Source organism: Leguminivora glycinivorella, chromosome 5 (genome assembly GCF_023078275.1).
Source record: "Leguminivora glycinivorella isolate SPB_JAAS2020 chromosome 5, LegGlyc_1.1, whole genome shotgun sequence".
NCBI classification, from domain to species: domain Eukaryota; kingdom Metazoa; phylum Arthropoda; class Insecta; order Lepidoptera; family Tortricidae; genus Leguminivora; species Leguminivora glycinivorella.
In genome coordinates this window covers 14,357,152-14,382,261 of record NC_062975.1, presented here as the reverse complement: position 1 = coordinate 14,382,261, position 25,110 = coordinate 14,357,152, and the positions used below count along the sequence as shown (strand labels likewise).

At 38.0% G+C, this 25,110-nt stretch overlaps 2 protein-coding genes across 2 annotated transcripts; both read right to left on the bottom strand.

The window, feature by feature from the left end:
* Positions 1 to 2,469: 2,469 nt before the first annotated feature.
* On the bottom strand, positions 2,470 to 24,792 carry LOC125226524. The gene is made up of 12 exons (XM_048130510.1): positions 24,687 to 24,792; positions 24,526 to 24,572; positions 23,954 to 24,172; positions 22,292 to 22,435; positions 21,577 to 22,110; positions 13,120 to 13,147; positions 11,429 to 12,060; positions 7,840 to 7,950; positions 5,747 to 5,795; positions 5,103 to 5,266; positions 3,740 to 3,874; positions 2,470 to 2,889 (listed from the first exon to the last, which is right to left on the bottom strand). Exons 1-12 carry the CDS (start codon positions 24,699 to 24,701, stop codon positions 2,487 to 2,489), a joined length of 2,481 nt encoding a protein of 826 aa, XP_047986467.1. The 5' UTR covers positions 24,702 to 24,792; the 3' UTR covers positions 2,470 to 2,486.
* Positions 7,701 to 12,828, bottom strand: LOC125226017. The gene is made up of 4 exons (XM_048129830.1): positions 12,531 to 12,828; positions 12,275 to 12,403; positions 11,429 to 12,060; positions 7,701 to 7,950 (listed from the first exon to the last, which is right to left on the bottom strand). Exons 2-4 carry the CDS (start codon positions 12,293 to 12,295, stop codon positions 7,800 to 7,802), a joined length of 804 nt encoding a protein of 267 aa, XP_047985787.1. The 5' UTR covers positions 12,296 to 12,403; positions 12,531 to 12,828; the 3' UTR covers positions 7,701 to 7,799.
* Positions 24,793 to 25,110: the final 318 nt, after the last annotated feature.

Genomic DNA, 25,110 nt, shown 5'->3' with positions numbered 1-25,110 from the left:
TATATTTTTTTTAAATAACAGTGGCTAGACTATGTCCAGATATTCTGCTTTGTGGATCATGTGTCGTTGAGGTTCGCACCATACAATTTTTTTTCGCAATCGTATCGTCTTTTACGCACTTTGTGAATTTTCTAGTAGCATTTGTCCGGAATCGTAATTGGTACTCGGGAGGATTAAGTCAATACTGTTTAAACCATATGCTTTACGTCGAGTTTCTAGGACAAAATGTGTACCTTATTATGTGCCTTATTAAGCCCATGGCTTGTTATAAGAAAAAAATATAATAGCAAATAAATACGGCTACTCAAAGTTGTCTTCATACTTAACGATACAGTCTTTACTCTACTCAACGGCTCGAAGTCTTCGTCGATTAGAGTACAGGTTGTATTCGGTATTAATCACAAAGCGACTGTACGCCGATATATTAATGTTGCTCTGCGTCGCAAATGCTAAGGTCGCAATGGACTGCATAGCATCGCGAGGAGAGGTGAAGAGCGCGCCTGTCACATCACTCTATTGAAACAATAGGCAAACCTGGAACACGGTTCAAGTGTGTCATTTGTATGATTTTTGCTTGATTCTTTAGATCATGGTTGTAATTCACACATACTATTAGCCGTTTTGATTGCCAACTATTTAATTTCTGAGTTTTTATGACGCTTTGCAAAGCATCACTGGTACATATGTACACTCACGCCTGTAATCCCAAAACGGGTAAAAAAGGGTATCACTGAGTGCAGTTGAAATACTCGTAAAATACCATCATCATCTTTTTCGCGTTATGTCGTTATGTCGGCTTTTTGCCACTAGAGAACAAATCCCAAAATATAACCCGTAACCATTAATTTTACGAAAGCAAATTTAATGAGACCAAGAGGGAAAACTAACGCCGTGGCTTGCGTGGGCGACGGTCGCGCGATGGCCGCACGACGGCGATGCGACGCATACGAAATCAAACCTTATCGATATGGAAGTATGAGACGCGACGGCGGCGACGGTCGCGCGACGGTCGCGCGACCGTCGCCCACGCAAGACACGGCGTAACACCGCATTAGGCCCGGTTTCCTCAAAATGCTTTCAAGAAAGAAAAGCGAGATTGTTCTCCCTCATTGCTATTTCCTCGGTCTTACCGCTACGCTACCAGCGCTAAATGAAATTCCGCTGACGACTCAAATTTCTATTTGCATCACTTAAAACATAACAATTAAAAGGCGACCTGTCCATATTTTGGCCAACGCGATAATTAAGAATACTTTGATTGTATGAGTGAAGCCTGTATCGATATAGTCATAACTGTCAAGAGCCACAATTGTATCAATTAATCTGTCACATACATGGTTATTTTCATTCACTCGTTCGTTTCATTTGTACCAACTCTTGTGAAACCTGTGCTTTCTGACATGCGTTTATGTAAATGTGCGTACAAAAAGTAAAAATAAAATGAGGATATATATACACAAAACTATTTTTAAACAATGTCACAATTATGTTTATATTGCTTGTCCATTCGTTTATTATATCAAATTGTAAATATAACTGACACCTTTTTGCAAATTTCACATGAAAACTTATGTCGGCACGTGTAACGTCTTCGTTCTCACGGTTCTATTCAAATGGTTAGTCCTAGAACACTCCTTTGAGACCAAAAACGTTCAGAAACTAGTTAAAAACATAAATCAGTAGCATTGCATCATCAGGCATGAAAACATCAGGCGTGGGCTCTCCTAGACTCCGATAAAAACCAAGGGCGATCGGATTCGCCGTGATCCGTCTTGTGTCGTTACATTATTGTCCTATTAGCATTCAAATTGCCATTCTTAGACGATTTATATTCGTCTTTTATATGGAGTTTATAAACTTTGATCAGATAGCGCCCCAGATTAGAACATCATCTTTGTTTATATTGTTTATAAGTACTTGTATTATTGTTGATATAATTTTATTTTTTCCGTTTTACGCAAAAGTATTTTATCTAATTTAGATTGTATCAAAAATTTACTAGGTAGGTAGTAGGTACATATTATACTGTTCCGGTTTTTGATTTGAAACATGCATCAGTATAAAATGTGTAAGACAACAGATTTACTGATCAAACTTGTCTTACCTACTCATATGAAAATAATAACAACATTACTTCCACGTCAACAATTTATTGCACTTAGGTACTATGATAAAATGATGTTAATGATAAATGGGAACATAAATAAAATAAATAAATAAATATTAAAGGACATTCTTACACAGATTGAATGAGACCCACGGTAAGCTCAAGAAGGCTTGTGTTGTGGGTACTCAGACAACGATATATATAATATGTAAATACTTATATACATAGAAAACATCCATGACTCAGGAACAAATATCTGTGCTTATCACACAAATAAATGCCCTTACCAGGATTCGAACCCGGGACCGCGGCGCAGCAGGCAGGGTTACTACCGACTGCGCCAGACCGGTCGTCCGACATGTATGTATAATGAGAATATTCAAGCTTTAGGCAAATGAGCACCAATCGGTCGGAATCCATTTTCATCAGCCGTGTAATCCACGCGATACTTGACGCCATCGTCCCCAACATATTCATAGAATCCTTTAGCCCTGGTGCCTCCGCCGTTCACAGCTGGCTCGACCCTGCCTGCTTCTTCAGCCGCGATACCATTTTCAGTTTCGAATAGATAATGGTATCCGTCCACATCCACATCGCTTTCTTGTCTGAGGATTTTGGCGTTAGGCTCGTAGCCTGACCTTGGGTAGTAGGGTGTGTAAGCTAAAGGCCTAGGTGTCACTGTGTAGGCGAAGGGCCGAGCTGATGGCAGGATAGGCACTGAGATGACTGATGGCCGCGCGGTCACCGTTGCTAGGGATGAAGCGAAGGGCTCTACTTCGAGTCTGGAAAACATTGACCTTTGTTAGCTTACAGAACGAGATAATAAAACAATATTGTTTTCGTAACGGTGAAGCTAAAAGTTTAATTAGTGCAGAATCAAGGTTTTCAACTATAATGTAGTACAAAGGAGTGTATAAAAAATTAGTACTTTAAAATCAATAATAAAAGTTTCTTAAGAGCGTAATAAAAAGTAACTGTTAATTTAAGAATGTTAATTGCGTAAATTCTCCTTCATATGATTCATGACTCTTTTCGAGAAATATAACACGCTATCGCGAAATACTTCTTAGGCATTAAGTTTTCGGGGCATGTGAGGATTGGGTGCGGCGGATAAACAACAGTGAGATATAAAGTATTCCTTGTTGTATTACCCAATCTTGAGTATATTTAAATAAAACATTTACGACCAAAATGACACACGTATTAATTGGACAACATTTTGGGAGAATTCTCTGTCTAATTATAATTTAACGATAGCAAACAAAGATTCGTTTTGTGACATTTACGACTATATTTCATTTTAAGAGCGTTAAAAAAAAAAAGTAAGTAGAAGTAGGTATGTATTTTTTATCTGAAAGTTGAATTTTCAGGTTTGTATGAGATTTTCTAAATTTCAAACCCAATGCGGAGGCTGAAGATGTTGATTTAAAAAGCTGAAAATTTGCACAAAGGCTTCATAGACTAAGGGTCATTGATTGATAACTATTAGGTTTGCTAATTCCAGAAAAGTGTTTTTTCGCTCCACCCTAATATATAACCAATTCTCACACTTCTCTCTCTCTCTCTCAACTACTAGACTACTACCAATGCTCTTAATGTCAATATTAAGAAAATAAAATTTTAGTAACGTACCCATTTTGATCTCCGTAGTTGACGTAAGGCGTGAGCAGCGGCTGGTAGTACGGGTTGTACGCCTTCACATACACTGGCTGGTACGCGCCGTAGATCGAGCCATATTTGCCATTCCGTCCGAACAGGCTCTTGTACCTAAATGATTTTATTCAGTTTAGTGCTTGTATAAAAATAGCACAATAAATGCTATTTAGAGTTAGCCTAAGCTAATTATGAAATCCAAATGTGTATTGACAAAGTTTGACATTGTTACCATTAATATAAAATATTTAACTATGAAAAATTTTATGACGTTTTTAGTGAAATACTCGTACCTACTTCTCAAGTGGTTATGTTCAAATTGCTGCAAAATTAGCATAGACGTACTCTAATTCTCTACTCGACGAAACGATATTTTATTTTCGAAAATAAATCCTACACATTACCTATGTTGGTGGTGGTGGTATACTTACCTTACCCTTTACTAACGAGGCTCTAAAAATACTATAAAAGAACCCTTTAAATTATCAAGAAATCATGTGATAATGATAACCTATAGATACTAAAGTAATTATTTTCAAGTTCATACCATCCTTTTGACTAAAATCATATAATTTGGTACTTTAGAGGTAAACACAACAAAGTAGCAAAATTACAAAGTAAAGTAGCTTAATACAATGTAACATAAAGGACGTTGCTAATGCTTATTTAAATCAGGAAGTACTTGCTATAATACAATAATGATATATCTGAAATTTTATTAGCGGACCGTTTAGTACTTGATAGGCTCATTACAGTCATTACGGCTTACGGTTACCACGAGGTTAAAACTGACATAGTATAGTTAACGCTTGCATACCTTTCTTTTTATAAATATATCTTGATATCAATAATATGCTAATGAGCTTCATATCATTAACAGACAGTAAACTAGATGCTAGGAGTGAGAGGAGATCGCAATGCACATTCTCAGTTCCTGTAGATCACTATGTCAAAAAAGTACTTTCTAGGCTGTCATAAACTTACTGCAACAATAACAGGTGCAGAGCAATATGGCTTCAGGGTTCTGGAATACTGGGAATACCCTGGATTCAACAGACATTAGCAGACTCTGAGGACTACCACATTACATCAATGCTTCTTTGCGAAAAGGCCTGCATCACCCCTTTAATGATCAGTAAGTTACGTACACGGTAACTAATGGCTATTAATGGTCTTAAGCACATGATCTGATCGATATGATTTTCTTCTGTGTTTCTAAACTTAGGGCCCATACATATGGATTGGGTAGCCTTCTAACTGCAACGTGTAAAGAACTGCACGTCGTCGTTATAACTGAGCTAAGCCTGTCTTTATTGGATCTATATGTAATACGAGTACTTACCTATTATCCAAATCTGTGTACACATGGTACTTGCTGTCAGGAGACCCGTAGTAGCGGCCTTCGTCGCCGCGGTGGTACTTGCCGTCGTCCCCGTATAGGTGTGGCTTGTACTGGCCATCGTCCTCAGCAACACTGAGGCCGAGTACAGCTACCACCACAAAGGACTGGGAATGATAAAATGTCTCAATACTGATATATCAGATAAGACATATACAACTATATTTATGTAGTACAGGCTTTCGAATAACCAGATTCGAGTACACCGGTCGTGAATCGAATCCAAAAAGTGTATAAGAAAAGCAATTTCTGAGCTTTCAATTAAATACACAATGCACAACCCGCGGTTTTTTTGGTAAAAAGCAATTAATGTTTCCCTTATAACTTTTGGGTTTTGTCTTAATTAGAACGACATTTATTTTAATCCAAAGAAGTGGTGATTAAAATAAGCTTATGACGTACTCACATACTCATACTTAGCTAAGTATGTGATTTGCTTGTACTAGTTACTAAACGTATACTATTTATAGTCAAAATAGACACTGAACTATGAATATTTATTTATTTTCACTTCCACGTAAAAGTTCTTTAACCATACTTTGTAACACTTATGTAACCGCCACTTTTTTCCATCAGATTTTACTTACTAAAATCAGCTTCATGTTAACAATAGAATGCTTGAACCCAGCGAAATGACTCAAATGATACAGTTTAAACAACAATCGGTTCTTTTATACATAGGCCAAACTCTAAAATGGTTAACCGATAACATATCGTCAATACTTCGAAAAAATCTCGTATCTCACACTGTATTCAAAGTTGAAACGCAGTAACTCTATATGCATCTCATACAAAGTTAATATTTTTTTCTTTTCATTGACAGAAGAAGATACGAGATTTTTTTAAAGTAGACTGTTGTCTAAGTTGCAGAAAATGGTAATTTTATTTGTTATGTTGGCATTCAACACGATGTTTTTGGGTTGACAAGTGATATATTAATCACGACTATGGTCGAAAATTAGATCAACTTGCTGTCCTTCTTAATGTGTTATTGAGTTTATATGTTAGCCTCATATATATAATTAGTCTCTTTATTTACATGAACATATTTACATAATTATATAAGAAACTAAGACTAAACTTAAAAGCTAGCTAATGTCTAAAATAGGCCCTTGAGGCATTGTACCGAGGATACTGGCGACATTTCCTCGCTGTATCGCAATGCTGATACGTTGTGCGAGGAAGTCGCCAGCTCTTCGGTCACCAGTTACCTCAACCAGACGCTTCGCGATTTCTGTGAACAACTTGTTCGCGATGGGGCCCCATGGACCTAGAGTTTCTACACCAAAGGGTACAAAAAGGTATTCTTTGCCAAGACTTTTGTATTTATTACGTTTCAAAATTTCGGCACTTTCTGCCGCTGCGCCCGCTTTTATCTTGGTCCGTTGGAGGTGAGACGGTGCCAATGTGTCTACGCGGGTAGCATCCCACACTAACATTCGTCCCATACTCCAAGGGACCAAGGACACTCCATCAGGCCTCTTGCCATCATCTCTGATTATGCCAGTCGGCTCAAGGAGAGCAGGCACATTGATGGTTGCAAGGGACCGACGGATAATGTATATTAGTATTGCTGTTTAAGCAGCCTATAATTATACAAATGGCGAGTTGCCAGTGTGGCGATGGGTTAAGAATTTTAGTACCCCCTTCCCTTCCGTGGGTGTCGTAGAAGTCGATTGTGGGGTAAGACTTCAATTGCGGTGTGGATGATGAGCTAGCAACCTGTCACTGGCAATCACGATTTCGTTTTCTTTCAACCCCTTAATTGCTAAGAGTGGCACTCTTAGTACCTAGTCCGTCAAACCTTGGGAAAAGCTATCGCTCCAGCAAGCCGTCGCGATTTAACTTACTCTCATTACCAATATTCAACTTCCGCCCCACGTTGCACAATGTACTCTTTATACACCGTGTTTTATTGTATTCAGTTAACTTTAAGTGAAGGTTTTTAGCGCAACTATGGGAACAAATCAAATTATTTTTAACAAATATTTTTATTTGTGTTTTTAAGTAGTCACACTTCTATATAATCTATATAAATTAAAAATCGAAATAAGATGTCATATATTAAATAAAAAAAACGCTGTGGCGGGGTGGCCCAGGGGTTCATAGCGGTAGCCCGGATTGCTAAAGACGCCGGTTCGAATCCAGCCTTGGCCACTGGTGGTGTCCGCCACTTTTTATTTAATATATGACATCTTATTTCGAAGGTTCTTAAGTCAAACACAATTAATTTCTCTAACACAAGCGCCGTAATTCTTACGATTATCAAATTATAAACACTTTCACTTCTTAATGTTATCTGTTTTGACATGTGCCGTCAGGCACTTGATACTAACTTAAATATTATTTTTAAGGTCCTCTCACACTCATTTATTATGTAGGTGTGAAAAGGATAAAAATAATTCATTTATTATGTAGGTATGAAAAGGAAAAAATAAGAAACAGCGATATACCGGGTGATTCTTGATGATGAACCTAACTGCGTGTTAAATTTAACAAAAAACAAAAAAACACGGTGTATAGTAAATAAACAAAGAAAACTACAAAAAATGCCTCTTTATTTCAGTTAAGTAATAGTAACATACTCGTTATTGACCAAAATTATGACCAAAGTAAATAAATAAATACACAATTGAATGTTTATTCCGTGACATCGACGACCCTAGCGATCACTTCATACTCCAGGGTCAGCTTTCTTGGAGAGTCGCCATCGCGGAGGACCTTCGTGCCTTTGAAGCTGTAGAACGATGCTGGTTTATCCCCAGGTAGGGAGGTCAAACGGGGTGGATATCTAGAAAAAAAAAGATTGATTTTTTATCGAATCTGTATGAGTTTTACAGAATATTAAACTAAATCTGAAATATTTTTTTGTACTACGTCGGTGGCAAACAAGCGTACGGCCCGCCTGATGGAAAGCGGTCACCGTAACCTATGGACGCCTGCGCAACTCAGAGTGTCACATGCGCGTTGCCACCCCATTAGAAACTAAAAAAAATAAAAATAGAATAAAAAAAATGAAATATTCTTAAATAATTAGATTTTAATACTATTTCCTTAATGTCATAAATAATGTAATATTATATCTATTGCCTAGTTTTTTTATGAGGAAGCACTTTAAAGCAACTTATCTCTCTTCTAAGACATTAAGTTTCTAGTTACAGGAGGTTACAGTTCTACCCTTAGCCTAGTTTTTGGGTGACAGCTTGTTTTATGAAGAGCGCAGTTAGAACCTGAACCATTTTTAGGGTTCCGTAGTCGACTAGGAACCCTTATAGTTTCGCCATGTCTGTCTGTCCGTCCGTCCGTCCGTCCGTCCGCGGATAATCTCAGTAACTGTTAGCACTAGAAAGCTGAAATTTGGTACCAATATGTATATCAATCACGCCGACAAAGTGGTAAAATAAAAAGTGGAAAAAATGTTTTGTTAGGGTACCCCCCCTACATGTAAAGTGGGGACTGTTTTTTTAAGTAGAACTTTATAAAGACTTTCTAGGAAAATTGTTTTGAACTTGATAGGTTCAGTAGTTTTTGAGAAAAATACGGGAAACTACGGAACCCTACACTGAGCGTGGCCCGACACGCTCTTGGTCGGTTTTTTTTTTCAACACTATTGCATGTCACGTCTGTAGCAAGTATTGAATGTCAAAAGTCTTACCTAATCATCAAAACTTAGTTAACATACATACACATACAAATACGTTTACAATTACTCAAAGATCTCTAGACAGCCCATATTAAGCAAATTACATTTGTTTTTCTTTTAGTGCCTTAAGTCAATAACTAAGATTATCACATGGCATTAAAATGTTTAATTTACTAGAGTTTTTAATTTACTGCATTGCGTGGTCTGACAGGCGAGTGGGTGTTATTGTTTTCTGTGGCAGTCCATCCAAATATCAGAATAAATACATAAATAAACATAACTGTCATCGCAGGCAAACAGTGTTATGCTGAAATTAGCACACGTAGGCTTAAAAATTGCTGCTATTTCTAAATTATATATTATAGCACAGAGACTTTTTTAAATAAAAACGGGCCTTAAATAAAAAAACACCGGACTGACAGACTGTTCACATTGTTCAAAGTAAGTTTTTTTTTCTATATTTAATTTCTGAAATCATTTATAACATAAACGATTATCGCATACTTTTGTTCATGTACTCTGCAATTATTGATTTTCACTAAACAAAATGCTTTCGTGAACGAATAAAAGCAACTAACTGATCATGACCAATCACATATATCGCTGTGGAGACCAAACCATAGAACAAACGACATCAACGATTTTACGACCAATATCCCATGCACTTCGTTAAGGCGGGACTTTGTCAGGTAGTGAATGCCACATCGTTCTATTCCAACCCGTCTCGTCCCAATTGTTGTGTGAATCTATCTAGTCCTCATAGATTTATTTAAGGCACTCACGTATGTGTAGGTATTTATATTTATCTGGTAACATATTATTATTTACATTATGGATAAGTTTATGTATTTCATGATCCTTGACTGTTTAAGAAGATATTTAATACATTAAGTATGTATTGTGGTATGTACGGTGGAGACGGCGGGCCGCTGGGGCGCGCACGCGAAGCGTTTTGTCCGTGACGTAGGCTAAAGGGAGAAGACTCGCGCTCCGAATCGTTTCTGTTGCAAAGGCTTCTACTTAGTGTTTTTTTGGACAATAATTACAATTTATAAATACTAATTACAATTTTAAATATCTTCTTATTTATAATTGTATCATATATACGAAGTATATAATATTATTTACCTTACCTTACACACTCAAAAAATATATAAGCAGTGTTTTTATTGAAAAAAAGCTAACCTGTAAAGAACCAACCCTTTTAAATAATGTTCTTAAAACAGTTATTTACGATATGAGATATAATGAAGTGATTCATTTGAATATAAAATGTGTTGAATCAGTCCTGGCATTTTCCAAAAACCCTCGGGACGATGACCGAAGGAGACCGATAATGTTTACCCAATTTGGTAAAGTTTTCATCTTATTTTGATACGACGTTTATAAAATACAAACGTTTAATCTGCAAGTAGGCCACAAGGGCTCTTTTACAGGTCAATATGAACAATAATAAATACATATATGTACATTTGTTTACATAACATAAATATCTCTCAAATATATATACAACAGCTAATACCTGAGTAAACTTTACATATAAAATAATCTGCAAATTTAAAAATAACAAAGAGAGATAATAATTAAAAAATGAGACATTGAAAAGTCCGGCTTAAATAATACTAAAACTAATAAGATTTGCAGGTGTAAAGTCTCTTCAAGTGTCAAAGAAAAATTATATTAGGTGATCAAATCGCATCAAGGCTGTTAGGCTAACTACTTTAGCTGTCTGATCATCAGCCATCTCACTTGCACCGCTGTGAGCAGGATCACCAATAAGGGTTAGTAGCTCACACTAATCGGAGATGGACGCCTAGCTAATGTCATATCCAAATACGAGTACCTATAACAGAACCGTTTTCCAAGAACTTAGGTTTATTGGCCATAAATGCACGCATTGCACGCAAAGCCAAATTCAACGTCATAAAAGGCTTCCTTAATAACAAATGTTTGTTTTATGAAACACATTTTCATTTTATTCAACAAAGTGCAAAGTTAGAGACTGTGTTGAGATCGAGAACAGTCGGAACAATGCACAATATAAGTTATGTTATTTATCATTTTCAATGATTTCTCACTCAGTTGCCCTAACAAAATACTATCATTCTGTAAGCAACTATATATAGCCGTTAGTTTATGTTTGTTCGTCTAGAACTGTTAGTATGAATTAATTTAGAGACGATATGCATCGAACCTGTCTAATGAAAAGTAATTTTCTACTGTACCTTATATACAAATTAGAATCAGACCCTTACCTTGCCTTAGACCTTTAGAAATTAGAGTCAGATGTCGGTTTGTTATTTCTTTCTTATTTAGTTATGTTATTAACAACATTTAATCGGTAGGTAATTATAAATTATAAAGTAATTATTTGACTTTTGTATTTACAAGAGAAGGGACAACACATAAATTAAATACCTAAATCAAGCTTTGCAAAAACAGGGTACGTAGCCGAATGGCACAAACGCTCACGAAACGCTCACGACACGAAACGCTCGTAGATATCTATCTCTATCGCTCTTGGGTATTGGCTCAACAGAGCCAGACTACCTTTCGCAGCATTTCGTTTTCGTTTCGCGTCGCAGAAATGCCATTCGGCTACGGCACCAGGTAAGTAGATACTTACTGCGAAACAAACTCCGAAGGATCCGCCTGCGACGTCGGCGAGAGATAGTGGCACTTGACAGCCACCTCCTTATCGGCGTACGCCTTGTTGTAGTGCGAAGAACTACCCAGCGACTCGTCCCCGAAGCCGATGTAGTCCGGAGACACATACTGCTTCACCAGCGCCTTGATGATATTGTGGATGTGAGGGTATCGCTCTGCGTAGATCTTTCCACCATAATCTATTGTATTATATGTCGAGTCATCTTGACCGCTTCCATCGCCGTATCTATCTCCATTCCCATATCCATCTCCATATCCGTCACCCCCTCCATATCCATCTCCTCCAAATCCGCCATTGCCCCCAAACCCTCCATTGCCTCCGAAGCCTCCGTTCCCTCCGAATCCACCGTTGCCTCCAAAACCTCCGTTAGGACCCACCTGATGTATATATCTATAGTCTCTGTCATCTTCGGGGTAAAGACCTTGCCTATACACATACGTGTATTTGCCCTCGTCTCCTCTGACGTATTTCCCTTCGCCTAAAGGTCTATAATATCGTCCGTCGTCATAAACGCGGTATTTTTTCGGATTATACTTCCCGTCGTCATACGGGGAACAGCCAACGATTGATAGTAACGAGAGCAGAAGTATCTGAAAAACCGATGTTAATTTTTTATTTTATTTTAATATACGTGTAAACGGTGTTCGTGTCAATGGTATCTACACAACATACATACATCTTCACAATTAATCATCAGTCTATAATTAAAACATTAACAAATAAACAATCGGCATTAAATATTATGAGTACCTAACCTAAAAGTATTCAGATAACTGCGTCATAATCGTAAATAAAGTAACTTACATATTTTGCATATTGCATCATTTTCACTGAATACAAAAACTCCACCCAGTCCCGAATATTTTATCCAGTAGATTTAATAAAGCTCCCACGATCGAAGCTCGCCCCGCTCACTTTGCCGTCTATCTGAAACTAGACCAGCGATTATATCATACGTGGAAATATTTTCAATGACATTGATCTTTCATTTTCTAAACTTAAGTTTTCATTCTCATTTGATTAACATTTAGATGCGCTATAAATTATGTGCAAAACATACCGAAAATTAGAGCCTTCAGGGTGTGCCGAGGTCGATCAGTAGTATTAGCATAGGTTAGATCACTGGAGTTCCGCCAAAGTTTTTCAATCATAAATCACTCCCACGTGGATTAGCTGCACTAGATATCGAAAAACATTAAAAAATATATATTTTAAATTCACAGCAATGTTTGCACTGTCGTGTGGACCGGCCTACGCGAGAGGCGCTACTCTTACATGGGGTGCATTTTCGTGGACCCCTTTACACGACGACACATAAACATGCCAGCGCGTCGAGATCAACAATGAACCTTCTGCATTCCAAAGACCCAATTTTATTAAGATGCGCTCAGATTCCTGACGCCAATCGATGACACTACACGGACTTCCCTTGCGCATCGAAATAGCAAAACGATGACTCCATCTACGTAAAACTTTTCGCATACCTTGTAAATAAGGCTATTATAGGTACATAAAATGAATAATATTATTGTTATGGTCACCGCAATAGGACCTTTGTCCATTGGTTTATTTTCTTTACTTGTAATAACCAATTCGTATACGATTGGCTAACAGAATATTAAGATGTTTAAATTCATGATATGGTTTACGATCTTGCAAGTATCGATTAGCGTCAATCTATAATGGAATATACTTCTAATTTTTGCACATAATCAATTCTTGCTTTATTTATTAGGTCAAAGGTGTAATATTAAATCAATATCTTCGCATTTTCGTCTATTAATTCTGAAAATATTCGTCTCAACAAAATTGTAGCAGGTTGTATAGATTCAAAGTAACGATGATTTAGAGCCACCCCACACTAGCGTCCTTTTAAGTATTGACGTCCAGCCAGCATCCATGCAGCAATGACGCAACTTCTGCGTTGCATAAACGCAACGTCGGCGCAACGGCAGCTGCTTTTGTTGATTGTCAGCGTCTGTCATGCTTCCAGGCAAAGATGTCACGACTTTTCGAACGTCAACGTCTTGTCAGTGATTTGACAGCGTTCACGCAGCATCCTTGAGACAAGCTTTGCATTGTGCCGCTTGTGAGACGCTGACGCTAAACTCTGTGCCGTGGCACGTCGATGCAGCACAATTGTTGCGTCGCCGCAGCGCGGACGCTGGTCGGATGCCGACGTCCAAAAGACTACTTAGCTTTTTAAAAATCAAGATAGATTTTATGAAATGATTGAATGATTTTTAAATTCATAAACTAGAGCGTACCTACTCGACATTTCATAATATGTGTAAGTATGTATTAATTACAGATATATAGTACGACGTACGTTTATTAATTATATCTGCATAATATTCTTATTTATGTATTTTATAAAGTAGATCAGTTGTTTTTGATTCATTCTAATTATTGGTTTTCCTCATTCTCCGTGCACCATTGTTACTAGTCCCTGTTTGGCCCGATGGTTGACTGGTAGAGAATGCGATTAGGCATTAAGTCCGCCATTTGTATTTTTTTTTTTTGCAATAAAATTTAAATAAATAAATAATATGTGACTCACTAATAGGAAAACATTTGAGCAGTTAAAAGAGTATTACAATTCCTGTTAAATGACTGAAATATGAGAAAAGTTGACTCAACATATTTTTGAAAGATTTTTGTAGTTTTAACTATAAAACTCCCGTGAGACTCATACATATTTAAAAATATTTTAAGCGGGTTACTCACGTATTAAGTCGATATAGCGTTCGACATGTTTCGGCTCAATTTCGAGAACCTTTCTCAAGAATTTTTGTAGTTAGTAGGTACTTTTTGCATTTATGACAGAGATGGTTATTATTGACAGACAAACAGATGGTAAAGATGATCCAAGATCCGGTCGTTTTTTTATACCACGTCGGTGGCAAACAGGTATACGGCCCGCCTGATGGAAAGTGGTCACCGCAACCTATGGACGCCTGCAACTTAAGGGGTGTCACATGTGCGTTGTCGGCCAATTAGAAGTTTCATAAAACCTACTAAAAATAAATACCTAACAACTGTGCTGCTATCTAAATATATAAAAGAAGAAGCTGACTGACTGACTGACTGACTGACTGACTGACTGACTGACTGACTGACTGACATATCAACGCACAGCCGAAACCGCTGGTCCTAGAGATTTCAAATTTGGCACGTAGGTTTCTTATATAGTGTAGAGGAGCACTAAGAAAGGATTTCCCAAAATTCACCTCCTAAGGGGGTCAAATGGGGGTTCAAAGTTTGTATGGGGAAACAAGATTAGTTTGACTATTTTATTCGAAACTTCACAGGAAGATTCCTTACGACATATGACTGAATACGTGTTTCAGGTTTTTTGAAAATTTAACCCCTAAAAGGGTGAAAAGGGGGTGATAAAGTAAAAAAATCAATATGGGTATCGTTTTTATAGTTTATCGGGTCGCTGATCACGATAAATACAACGTTTTTAAAATCTAACGAGGCGGAAGTGAAATACCTTCTCCCCTGTTGTGGTGCAATGGGGTTTAAATATCAAAAAAATATATAAATAAAAGAAGATATTGACTGACTGACTGACATATCAACGCACAGCCGAAACCGCTGGTCCTAGAGATGTCGAATTTGGCACGTAGGTTCCTTATATAGTGTAGAGGAGCACTAAGAAAGGATTTTTCAAAATTCGTCTCCTAAGGGGGTTAAATGGGGGTTCAAAGTTTGTATGGGGAAACAATGTTAGTTTCACTGTTTTATTCGAAACTTCACAAGAGGGATCCTAAAAACATATGACTAAAGACGTGTTTCAGGTTTTTTGAAATCTAACCCCTGAAAGGGTGAAAAGGGGGTGATAAAGTCCAAAAACTAATATGGGTATCGTTTTTACGGTTTATTGGGTCGCTGATCACGATAAATACAACGTTTTTAAAATCTAACGAAGCGGAAGTGAAATACCTTCTCCCCTGTTGTAGTGCAATGGGGTTTAAATATCAAAAAATATATAAAAGAAGAAACTGACTGCCTGACTAACTGACATAATATATCAACACACAGCCGAAACATAGGTTCCTTATATGGCGTAGAGAAGCACTAAGAAAGGATTTTTCAAAATTCTCCTCTTAAAAGGGTGAAATGGGGGTTCAAAGTTTGTATGGGGAAACAAGATTAGTTTGACTATTTTATTCGAAACTTCATAGGAGGATTCCTAAAGACATATGACTAAATACATTTTTCAGGTTTTTTGAAAATTTTACCCCTAAAGGGGTGAAAAGGGGGTAAAGTCAAAAACACAATATGGGTATCGTTTTTATGGTTTATCGGGTCGCTGAACACGATAAATAGGTACAACGATTTTAAAATCTAATGAGGTGGAAAAGAAATTTTCTCCCCTGTTGTTGTGCAATGGGGTTAAAATATCCAAAATAGCCATTAGTTGCATATATGTATATTATGTATATATCTTTATAATTATTAAGTTGACTTAGTTTAATTTAGATTAGTTTTTAATTTAATTGTATTTTATTTGTCTTAAGTTAACTACTAATATGTACTTTTTATGTTAATTTTGTTAATAAGTTATAGAATAAAATAAAATATGGTACTTACTTAAATAAAATATAACATAATCCAAAATAGCCATAAGTATAGGTTTAGTTTTTATCTTTACTTCTGGTTCAAGAGATTTCAAATTGACACGGAAGTTCCTTAGAGGACCACTAAGAAAGGATTTTTCAAAGTTCACCTCCTAGCATGATAATTTGACAGGGACAGGGACAGGGACAGGTACAGGGACAGGAACGGGATAGGGTTAGGGTTAGGGTTAGGGTTAGGGTTAGGGTTAGGGTTAGGGTTAGGGTTAGGGTTAGGGTTAGGGTTAGGGTTAGGGTTAGGGTTAGGGTTAGGGTTAGGGTTAGGGATAGGGATAGGGATAGGGATAGGGATAGGGATAGGGATAGGGATAGGGATAGGGATAGGGATAGGGATAGGGATAGGGATAGGGATAGGATAGGGATAGGGATAGGGATAGGATAGGGATAGGATAGGGATAGGGATAGGGATAGGGATAGGGATAGGGATAGGGATAGGGATAGGGATAGGGATAGGGATAGGGATAGGGATAGGGATAGGGATAGGGATAGGGATAGGGATAGGGATAGGGATAGGGATAGGGATAGGGATAGGGATAGGGATAGGATAGGGATAGGATAGGGATAGGGATAGGGATAGGGATAGGGATAGGGATAGGGATAGGGATAGGGATAGGGATAGGGATAGGGATAGGGATAGGGATAGGATAGGGATAGGGATAGGATAGGGATAGGGATAGGGATAGGGATAGGGATTGGGATTGGGATTGGGATTGGGATGGGATAGGGATAGGGATAGGGATAGGGATAGGGATAGGGATAGGATAGGGATAGGGATAGGGATAGGATAGGGATAGGGATAGGGATAGGGATAGGGATAGGGATAGGGATAGGGATAGGGATAGGGATAGGGATAGGATAGGATAGGAGGGATAGGATAGGATAGGATAGGGATAGGGATAGGGATAGGATAGGGATAGGGATAGGGATAGGATAGGGATAGGGATAGGATAGGGATAGGGATAGGGATAGGATAGGATAGGGATAGGGATAGGATAGGATAGGATAGGATAGGGATAGGGATAGGGATAGGGATAGGATAGGATAGGGATAGGATAGGGATAGGGATAGGGATAGGGATAGGGATAGGATAGGATAGGGATAGGGATAGGGATAGGGATAGGATAGGGATAGGATAGGGATAGGATAGGATAGGGATAGGATAGGATAGGGATAGGGATAGGGATAGGGATAGGGATAGGATAGGGATAGGGATAGGGATAGGATAGGGATAGGATAGGATAGGATAGGATAGGATAGGGATAGGGATGGGATTGGGATTGGGATTGGGATTGGGATTGGGATAGGGATAGGGATAGGGATAGGGATAGGGATAGGGATAGGGATAGGGATAGGGATAGGATAGGGATAGGATAGGATAGGGATAGGGATAGGGATAGGGATAGGATAGGGATAGGGATAGGGATAGGGATAGGATAGGATAGGGATAGGATAGGATAGGGATAGGATAGGGATAGGATAGGGATAGGGATAGGATAGGGATAGGGATAGGGATAGGATAGGGATAGGGATAGGGATAGGGATAGGGATAGGGATAGGGATTGGGATAGGGATAGGGATAGGGATAGGGATAGGGATTGGGATTGGGATTGGGATTGGGATTGGGATTGGGATTGGGATTGGGATTGGGATTGGGATTGGGATTGGGATTGGGATTGGGATTGGGATTGGGATTGGGATTGGGATTGGGATTGGGATTGGGATTGGGATTGGGATTGGGATTGGGATTGGGATTGGGATTGGGATTGGGATTGGGATTGGGATTGGGATTGGGATTGGGATTGGGATTGGGATTGGGATTGGGATTGGGATTGGGATAATCTAAACATCCAAATTATAAACAAATCAATTATTTTTGGAGTCGGGGCCAGCCTGCGTATGGTTGGGTGGGGCAAACAGGAAATAGCAAGGCGACGAACAGGTCTGGTACCGACTACAAAAATAATTGATTTTTTTATAATTTGGATGTTTAGATTATTGCAATCCGATAAGAAATCTGAATTCGAAGGTTTATTATTTTTGGGTTTATTATTTTTTAGTTTCTCCGTGTTTTGTAACACGCTTTTTTTGAAGGCGGTTTTATTTTTTATATGTTTACGTTTGCAATAAGTACCTATAAGCAAAATGGAAAAAATTGTAAGCGATAATGCAAGGAAGTACTTTTTACCCTACCACAGTATATAATAAAGAGTACTATCGTACAGTATGGCCACTCCCGCTCCCCGCTGAAAGTGCCGCCCACCCCCTCTCGGTTACCTCACAGTTACCGCCTGTCAATAACGCGAACAGTTGACCTGTCATGTTTCACTCATACAAGCATAGTACGCGTTCACCTACACGGGCTTAGACTGTGTGCTAGGAACGCGCCTCTTTCATATATTTGATCGCCAGTGTCCGAGGTGTGACCCTACCGACCATAGCGTCGAGATACTGGTTATGTGGGTTGTATGAAGTTTCCCCAGTATAAATATTTATATAGGTAAAATACAAACATATTCGTACCTACTACCTACGCTGTGGTCGCTGTGTAACAATTCTACAATAATTGCAAGAATTTCTTTTAAAACAATAGTAATATGTGTAAGGTACAGTCAGCCAAAAAAGTGGTTTACCACTTTTCGATCAATAGAGTCGAAAAGTGGTAAACCACTTTCTTGGCTGACCGTACAGCAAATAGATCAGTTACAATGGCCCCCCAGTCGAGAATTGCCCCGCTTACCTACAAAGAAACCTACGGATCCAAATGAAAATCTTATTTTTTGTAAACGTTTCAATAAGAATACTTTTATTACGCGGGCGAAGCCGCGGGTAAAAGCTAGTATAATTATAACTAATTAGATCACCCGGCCAAATATGTTTCGCCTAGATATACGAGTATGTATGTATGTATGATATGACTTTTGTTTATTTTTTATTGTCCCAATTAGGCACTTTGAACAAAAACCTTCCGTTGAAAACAACAAACAAAATAAAAAGCGAGTAACAGAATTCGTCCAGTCATTCACGCGAGACGAGTAAGCAAAGAAAATAGTGTAAAATATAATTACATTAAAATTAAAATAAAAAATAAATAAAAATAGGTAGCCTTTATTCCCCAAAAAGTATGCACATTTCAAATTATCATTTTAAATCATTTAAAGAAGAGAAAAATGTATATTAATTCAAGACCTAAAATATAAAAGTAAACTTAAACCTAATTTTTTTCTGGACGAAGGCCTCCTCCATCTCGTGCCAGTCGCTTATTAAAATTACTAACCATAATTACAATATACGGTACTGTAGATTGGAGTTTTTATTATCCATAAAACCTTATAAGCAATCCCAAGACATTTAGCATCATAGGTCAATATTAATACTAAAAACTAGATTTGTCAACCCACTGACCTATTAAAGAAAATCAGATCAATCTCATAAAAAATATAGACCTACGTAAAGCTAAACAATCGCTCACGAATCGAAGCGCGTAGATATTCTCTATCGCGCTTGCGTAAAATATAGCGGCGTATCGCTTTCGTTTGGCGTCGGAGAAATGCCATTCGGCTACGGGGCCTGACCATCCTTGTAGAATGTGGGTCAGAAGGATGCGCCGTGACACTTTTTGTCTTATCTGCATCTTTACGAACATAAATAACTTTTGTGTAAATGGGGTTGACAACATTTAAATGTCTACATAGATGGCGCTATCAAAGCTTGACCCTCTCTCTCAAGGAAATTTGGCTGAAATGATATCCATGACAAACTATTCGGTAAGTAAAACAATAATTTGATAATAATTTTTACAGGGGAAGCTTTACTAGCGCCATCTGTTCAATACTTCTGCCCGACGAGCCCATTGTTATACAGTGTGTTACGGTACGGGTGTGGTACGGGTGGTGACCCGGACCTTTATTAAAACCAATAATAATACAGTTATTTAGCAATCGTTTGCGCATATCAGCAAATCATAGTTATTTAAATTAAGTGTTTTTTTTCCGTAATCCCAACATTCAATGTAACGCGTGCACTTCTTAATTGTCATTACTCACATCGCTCATACTTATGAACTGTCATTGCCCTCACTTGACAAGTGTGTGTGCTGTACATTTCTGGCAATAAAGTTTTTGTTAGAAAGTTTATAAAGACAAAATTTTTAATTATTAATTAAATTAAGGGCATGGTTAAGTAAAAAACTGTTACGTTCCCTTAAAAAAAGCCCACTTGTTGGTAACATATTGTATATTGACACCACATAACGCGGCAGTTTTTGTATTTTCATCGACCTCCACCTATTAAACAAATTGACGCGCGACAGCTATGATTAGGGACAGACTACTTAGACGTTTTGACTGACCTCAGTCACGATAAGTGGATGCGTTTGCTTAATCGAGTGAAATAATCGGGACAGGTGGCATAGGTACTAGAAAAGAACGCTATGCTCAATTGCTCAGCACTGGGCGATAAAGGGCTGATATGATGATGATGACATATGAAATCTGTGATTGACAATACTAAGAACGGAGTTTAATAGATGTACTTATCTACTGTATATACTAGATTAAAAGCCTTTAAAAAAAATTGTTTATTTCGGACCAATTAAAAATCCATAAAACTTGTTAGTATAGACTTAATATCTACTCGTATAGGTTGTTAGTTGCTTAATATCCTAAGAGTAGTTTTACAACTATATTTTACCTTTTAGTGCACATTCGTAATGTAACCTTTCATGCTAAATGCTGAAGCTTTTACATTACGAATGTGCGCTATGTCGATTAGCGCAATAGTTAATCATGGAATAATACTATGAAAAATGCTTATATCGCGTGTAATAGGTAATCTTTTAACATATTCCGACATTTCGAAAACTTAACAGCCACACAGCTTTAAATAGTTGACCGCAAACACTGTTATAATTTCATTTTAATAAGCGGTTTAATACATTTCCATAGAGTTTTATTTCATTAGTATTACTTTGTTTAATACGTCTTAATCCAGTCATAATAGGGTTATTCAATCGAGTACCTATGGAGTGAGTGCGAAAAGAGAAGACTAGTCAAACATAAAGAGAACTAATGCATTTTATACTCTTTTCTGTCCGCGCAGAACCTGATATATGGTCAATTCTTAACCTAACAACTTTAAATATACCTACCTATTTAGTTTCTTACCATGATATTAGAGGTATATAGGTATGTATTATTTGAAGCCACACGGCTTTTTTGTTACTTAGATTTATTCATTTATTTAAACTGAATCCTCACTGAAGTCTCCCTTCTTAATTATATCTATTCAAAGGCAAGGGGTTTAAAAATCGAAACATTTTTTAATTATTTATTATATCAAGCCATTGTACAATCAATGCCTAGTATAATTTTATGAACACAGTTTGAGCCTTGTCTGACAAAAGAATACTCTTCTGAACACTCTTTGTCTTATACTTTTATCGGTTAACTAATTTAAGCCCTTTACTTGGGGATATGAGCGCCAGAGGGGTGGAAGCCGTTCTCGTCAGCGGTGTAGTCGACTCTGTAGGTGATGCCGTCAGGGGCGACGAACTCATAGAATCCCTTAACTCTGATAGCCTCGTTTTCGTTGTCGATCTTCTCAAGTTTACCGGCCTCTTCGGCAAGGATTTTGTTCTCGGTCTCGTACAGGTAGTGGTAGCCGTCGGGTTCAACCTCTCCCTCTTGACGGATGATGCCGTATTTGTATTCGTAGTTGCCAGCGTTGCCGCTGCTGTAGACCTTTCCGGAGCTAGCGCTGCTGGATACACCTACACCGCTGACGCCAACGCCGCTAACACCGACACCAGAGCCGAAGGCGGAGCCAGTCTTGCCGCTCACGCCGACACCGGAGCCGAACCTGGAGCCAGCGCCGAAGCCGCTGGACGCGGAGGCCTTGGCGGAACCGCCGACGCCAGCAGACGCTGAAGCGCTGGCGCTGTTGGCGCCACCGGCGTTACCGGCACCACCGGCACCACCAGCACCACCGGCACCGAATCCGCTAAAACAAAAACATAAGTCATTTTACTGTCTGATACTAACGCTGACTAGAGTGAATAGTACTGAATTAAGTCAAATTGGTTTCAACGGTCACCGCTAGCATGAAAGTTTGACACGTCCATAAGATCACGTATATTTGTGACAATCAGCGCCACTCCATCAAGTGCGTAGCCCATACTCACTTGTCATTGTTGCCGGTGTACTGGCCGCCGGGACCGCCACGGTCTCCACGGTCGCTAGAGCCCTTGTAGAAGCCCCCGGGAGCTCCGCGGTCGCTGGAACCGGAGTAGAAGCCGCCAGCACCACCGCGGTCTCCTCGGTCTCCGCTGGAAATTTTCATTTATTTCAAACTCTGGTTATAATAGTCTTCACCTTATAAAATAGTTACAAATATTTTACATATCTGATGCACTTCTTTTGTTTCATTGATGTACTTGTTTTATAATAATTATTTTGATAGTATTTTATGAATGGGTTTCTTAGGATATACAAGGAATAGGTAGGTATACGAGACTGCATTCATCACTGTGAACTTGTGAGATCAAACATAATCCCAAGATAATCGGGTGTTTCATGTAATATTACCTACTTCAGTTAGACACAATTCGAGTGCTGCTAAGTAGTAAAATTTTGATTATAATATAATTATGTTAGCAAGAGTATTTTATCGCCCCATAAATTTATGTATTATTTTATTTAAAGTTTAGAATTCTACATTATATACTCGTACTTCCTCTAGTTTAACTCCACTTAATTAATTTTTAACAAACACTTTCAATAAATAAGTAAATCATAATTATGCAGGCAGAAAGTGTAAAAAGCAAATAAAATAAATGTTACTGTCTCACTGACAAGTAAAATTATTATTTGGGATATTATCAGACCATATTGGTCATGCTTAATGCACAGGGTTACTGGGCGAGGACATGTCGTGTAAGCGTTTTATTGCTCATTGTATCGTTTAATACTGAACAGTGGAACTTTATTGGTATTATATTAACGTTTAAACGATGTCAAGTGCCACCCAAATTGTAGTTTGATTAACATATTTTTGTGTTTTAACCAACAATAAAGCCATAGATTGATGGTCTTTATTTAATTATGTATGTTTTGGAATGCCGATTTTCCAGTTAATATCTATTACGGTGTCAAGTTCAAATTTTCTATGAGACCTTGACCCTCCTCATTTACTTCTTTGATGCTGTGGTGGAATATTCTCTTGATTAATATTAATTTTGCCTATTAATTGACTGTGCCTACTAAGCCGCGGTCCCGGGTCCGAATCCCGATAAGGGCATTTATTTGTGCGATGAGCACAGATAGTTCCTGAGTCATGGATGTTTTCTATGTATATAAGTATTTATATTGTTGTCTGAGTACCCACAATACAAGCTTCTTACCGTGGGACTCAGTCAATCTGTGTAAGATGTCCTATAATATTTATTTGTTTACCTATTTGTGTAAAGGTAAAATATATAAGTAAAGACGTAAGTATTTAAATAATTTGGCCGATTTTAACAGACAAATAATTTCTGCTGACTCTAAGTTAACATAAATAAGCTTATCCTAGTGAAATTTTAATGTCCTACATTTTTTCAAAACTCTAGTCTCAAATAAGTAACACTAGATAGATATACATTATCCATATGTAGGTTCCAAGGTCGTTAACTTTTACTGTGTTATTCACTAAAGCCTATTTAATTTGCCCAGGTTAATGGCCACGTAGCGGGGTTGCAGCGTCCCGAGTTGTCGACGTAGCGTCCAGAGTTTACGTATTCGCGGCTGCGTCCAAAGTTGTCATTGTAGGCACCAGCGTTATACCGCCAGGTTAGACTAAAACTCACTTGTATTTTCCAAGATCATCGGGCACGTAACGTCCAGAGTTGTCGGCAGCGGGGTTGTAGCGTCCAGAGTTGTCGACGTAGCGTCCAGAGTTCACATCTCCGCGGGTGCGTCCAGAGTTGTCAGTGTATGCTCCAGCGTTGTAGCGCCCGTTGTAGCTGGCTGACGCCGAGGCGCTCACGCCACTGTTGAAACGGCGGGCATTTGAGTTGAACTGGAACCTGTGAGGAAAAATAAGTTTAGTCTGAGCCTGTCTACTTGAGGTTTAGGAAAGTCAAGATTACTTTAATAAATGATTTCTAAATACGGTGACATTAAATGAATAACTAAAAAGAAAAGCACATTGAAAGGGCTACTTGCTGGGAATTAGTAGTTGAGAAAATAAAAACTTGAAACTTAGTAGTGGAAGGTAAGGACATTTCACTGTTTTCTGATTTTAAAATTCTTTGATAGTTATTATTATTTTTATTTCAGTCGATGAACTATGTATTTGTATTTTTTTTTTTTTCAAAATGTAATAAGTAAGAATTAAACTATTAATACACTTTAAAATTAATAATAATAATTAACTTACTTGGGGAACTCAGCGGCAAGGGCCACGCCCAAGCACAAACAAACAACCTAAAACAATAAATTCATAAAGAGTCACTAAAACGCGTAAGTTATCAAAACTTCTAAAATGTTTTCACATAATTTTCAAAATCGCGGTCCCAATAATCGTAAAAAACCACTTACGAAGAATCCGCGCATTTTCGTTGTTTCACACGGGGTTTAACTCCCTGAATGTGCTATTTCAAAGACGAAAGCCTATTTATACCATCTTATTATTTTAAACAGACGATCCTCTTGTCTAGTTCGTCTCATTTACTATGTGTCGATTGCCGTTTATTCATAGGCAGCGGCTCTCAAACTTGTACTCGGTTGAATTGATTAATATGATTGCCGCGACAGCCGATTAATCGCACTTCTTATTGTGTGGCTCATTTGTAATTAATATTGTTAGAGGTTTTTGTGCAATATGAAAATGACAATGAACTCTGATGACAAATTAACATTCAATTTTTCAAATATTGGGATGGGATATAGTCATCAAAATGTATGCAGCACAAAATCAAACGCCTCTTAGAAATGTTACTCTTAAGTAGAGCTACAATCAGTA

Coding starts and splice junctions, on each gene's coding strand:
- LOC125226017 (XM_048129830.1), bottom strand. CDS start 12,295: ATGATGCAATATGCAAAATAT. Junction 12,061..12,274: donor TGATGCAATATGCAAAATAT/GTAAGTTACTTT, acceptor TCGGTTTTTCAG/ATACTTCTGCTCTCGTTACT. Junction 7,951..11,428: donor CCTTCGGAGTTTGTTTCGCA/GTAAGTATCTAC, acceptor TTTTTTTTCTAG/ATATCCACCCCGTTTGACCT.
- LOC125226524 (XM_048130510.1), bottom strand. Junction 12,061..13,119: donor TAATCGATACTTGCAAGATC/GTAAACCATATC, acceptor TCGGTTTTTCAG/ATACTTCTGCTCTCGTTACT. Junction 5,796..7,839: donor CCAAGAAAGCTGACCCTGGA/GTATGAAGTGAT, acceptor GTATCATTTGAG/TCATTTCGCTGGGTTCAAGC.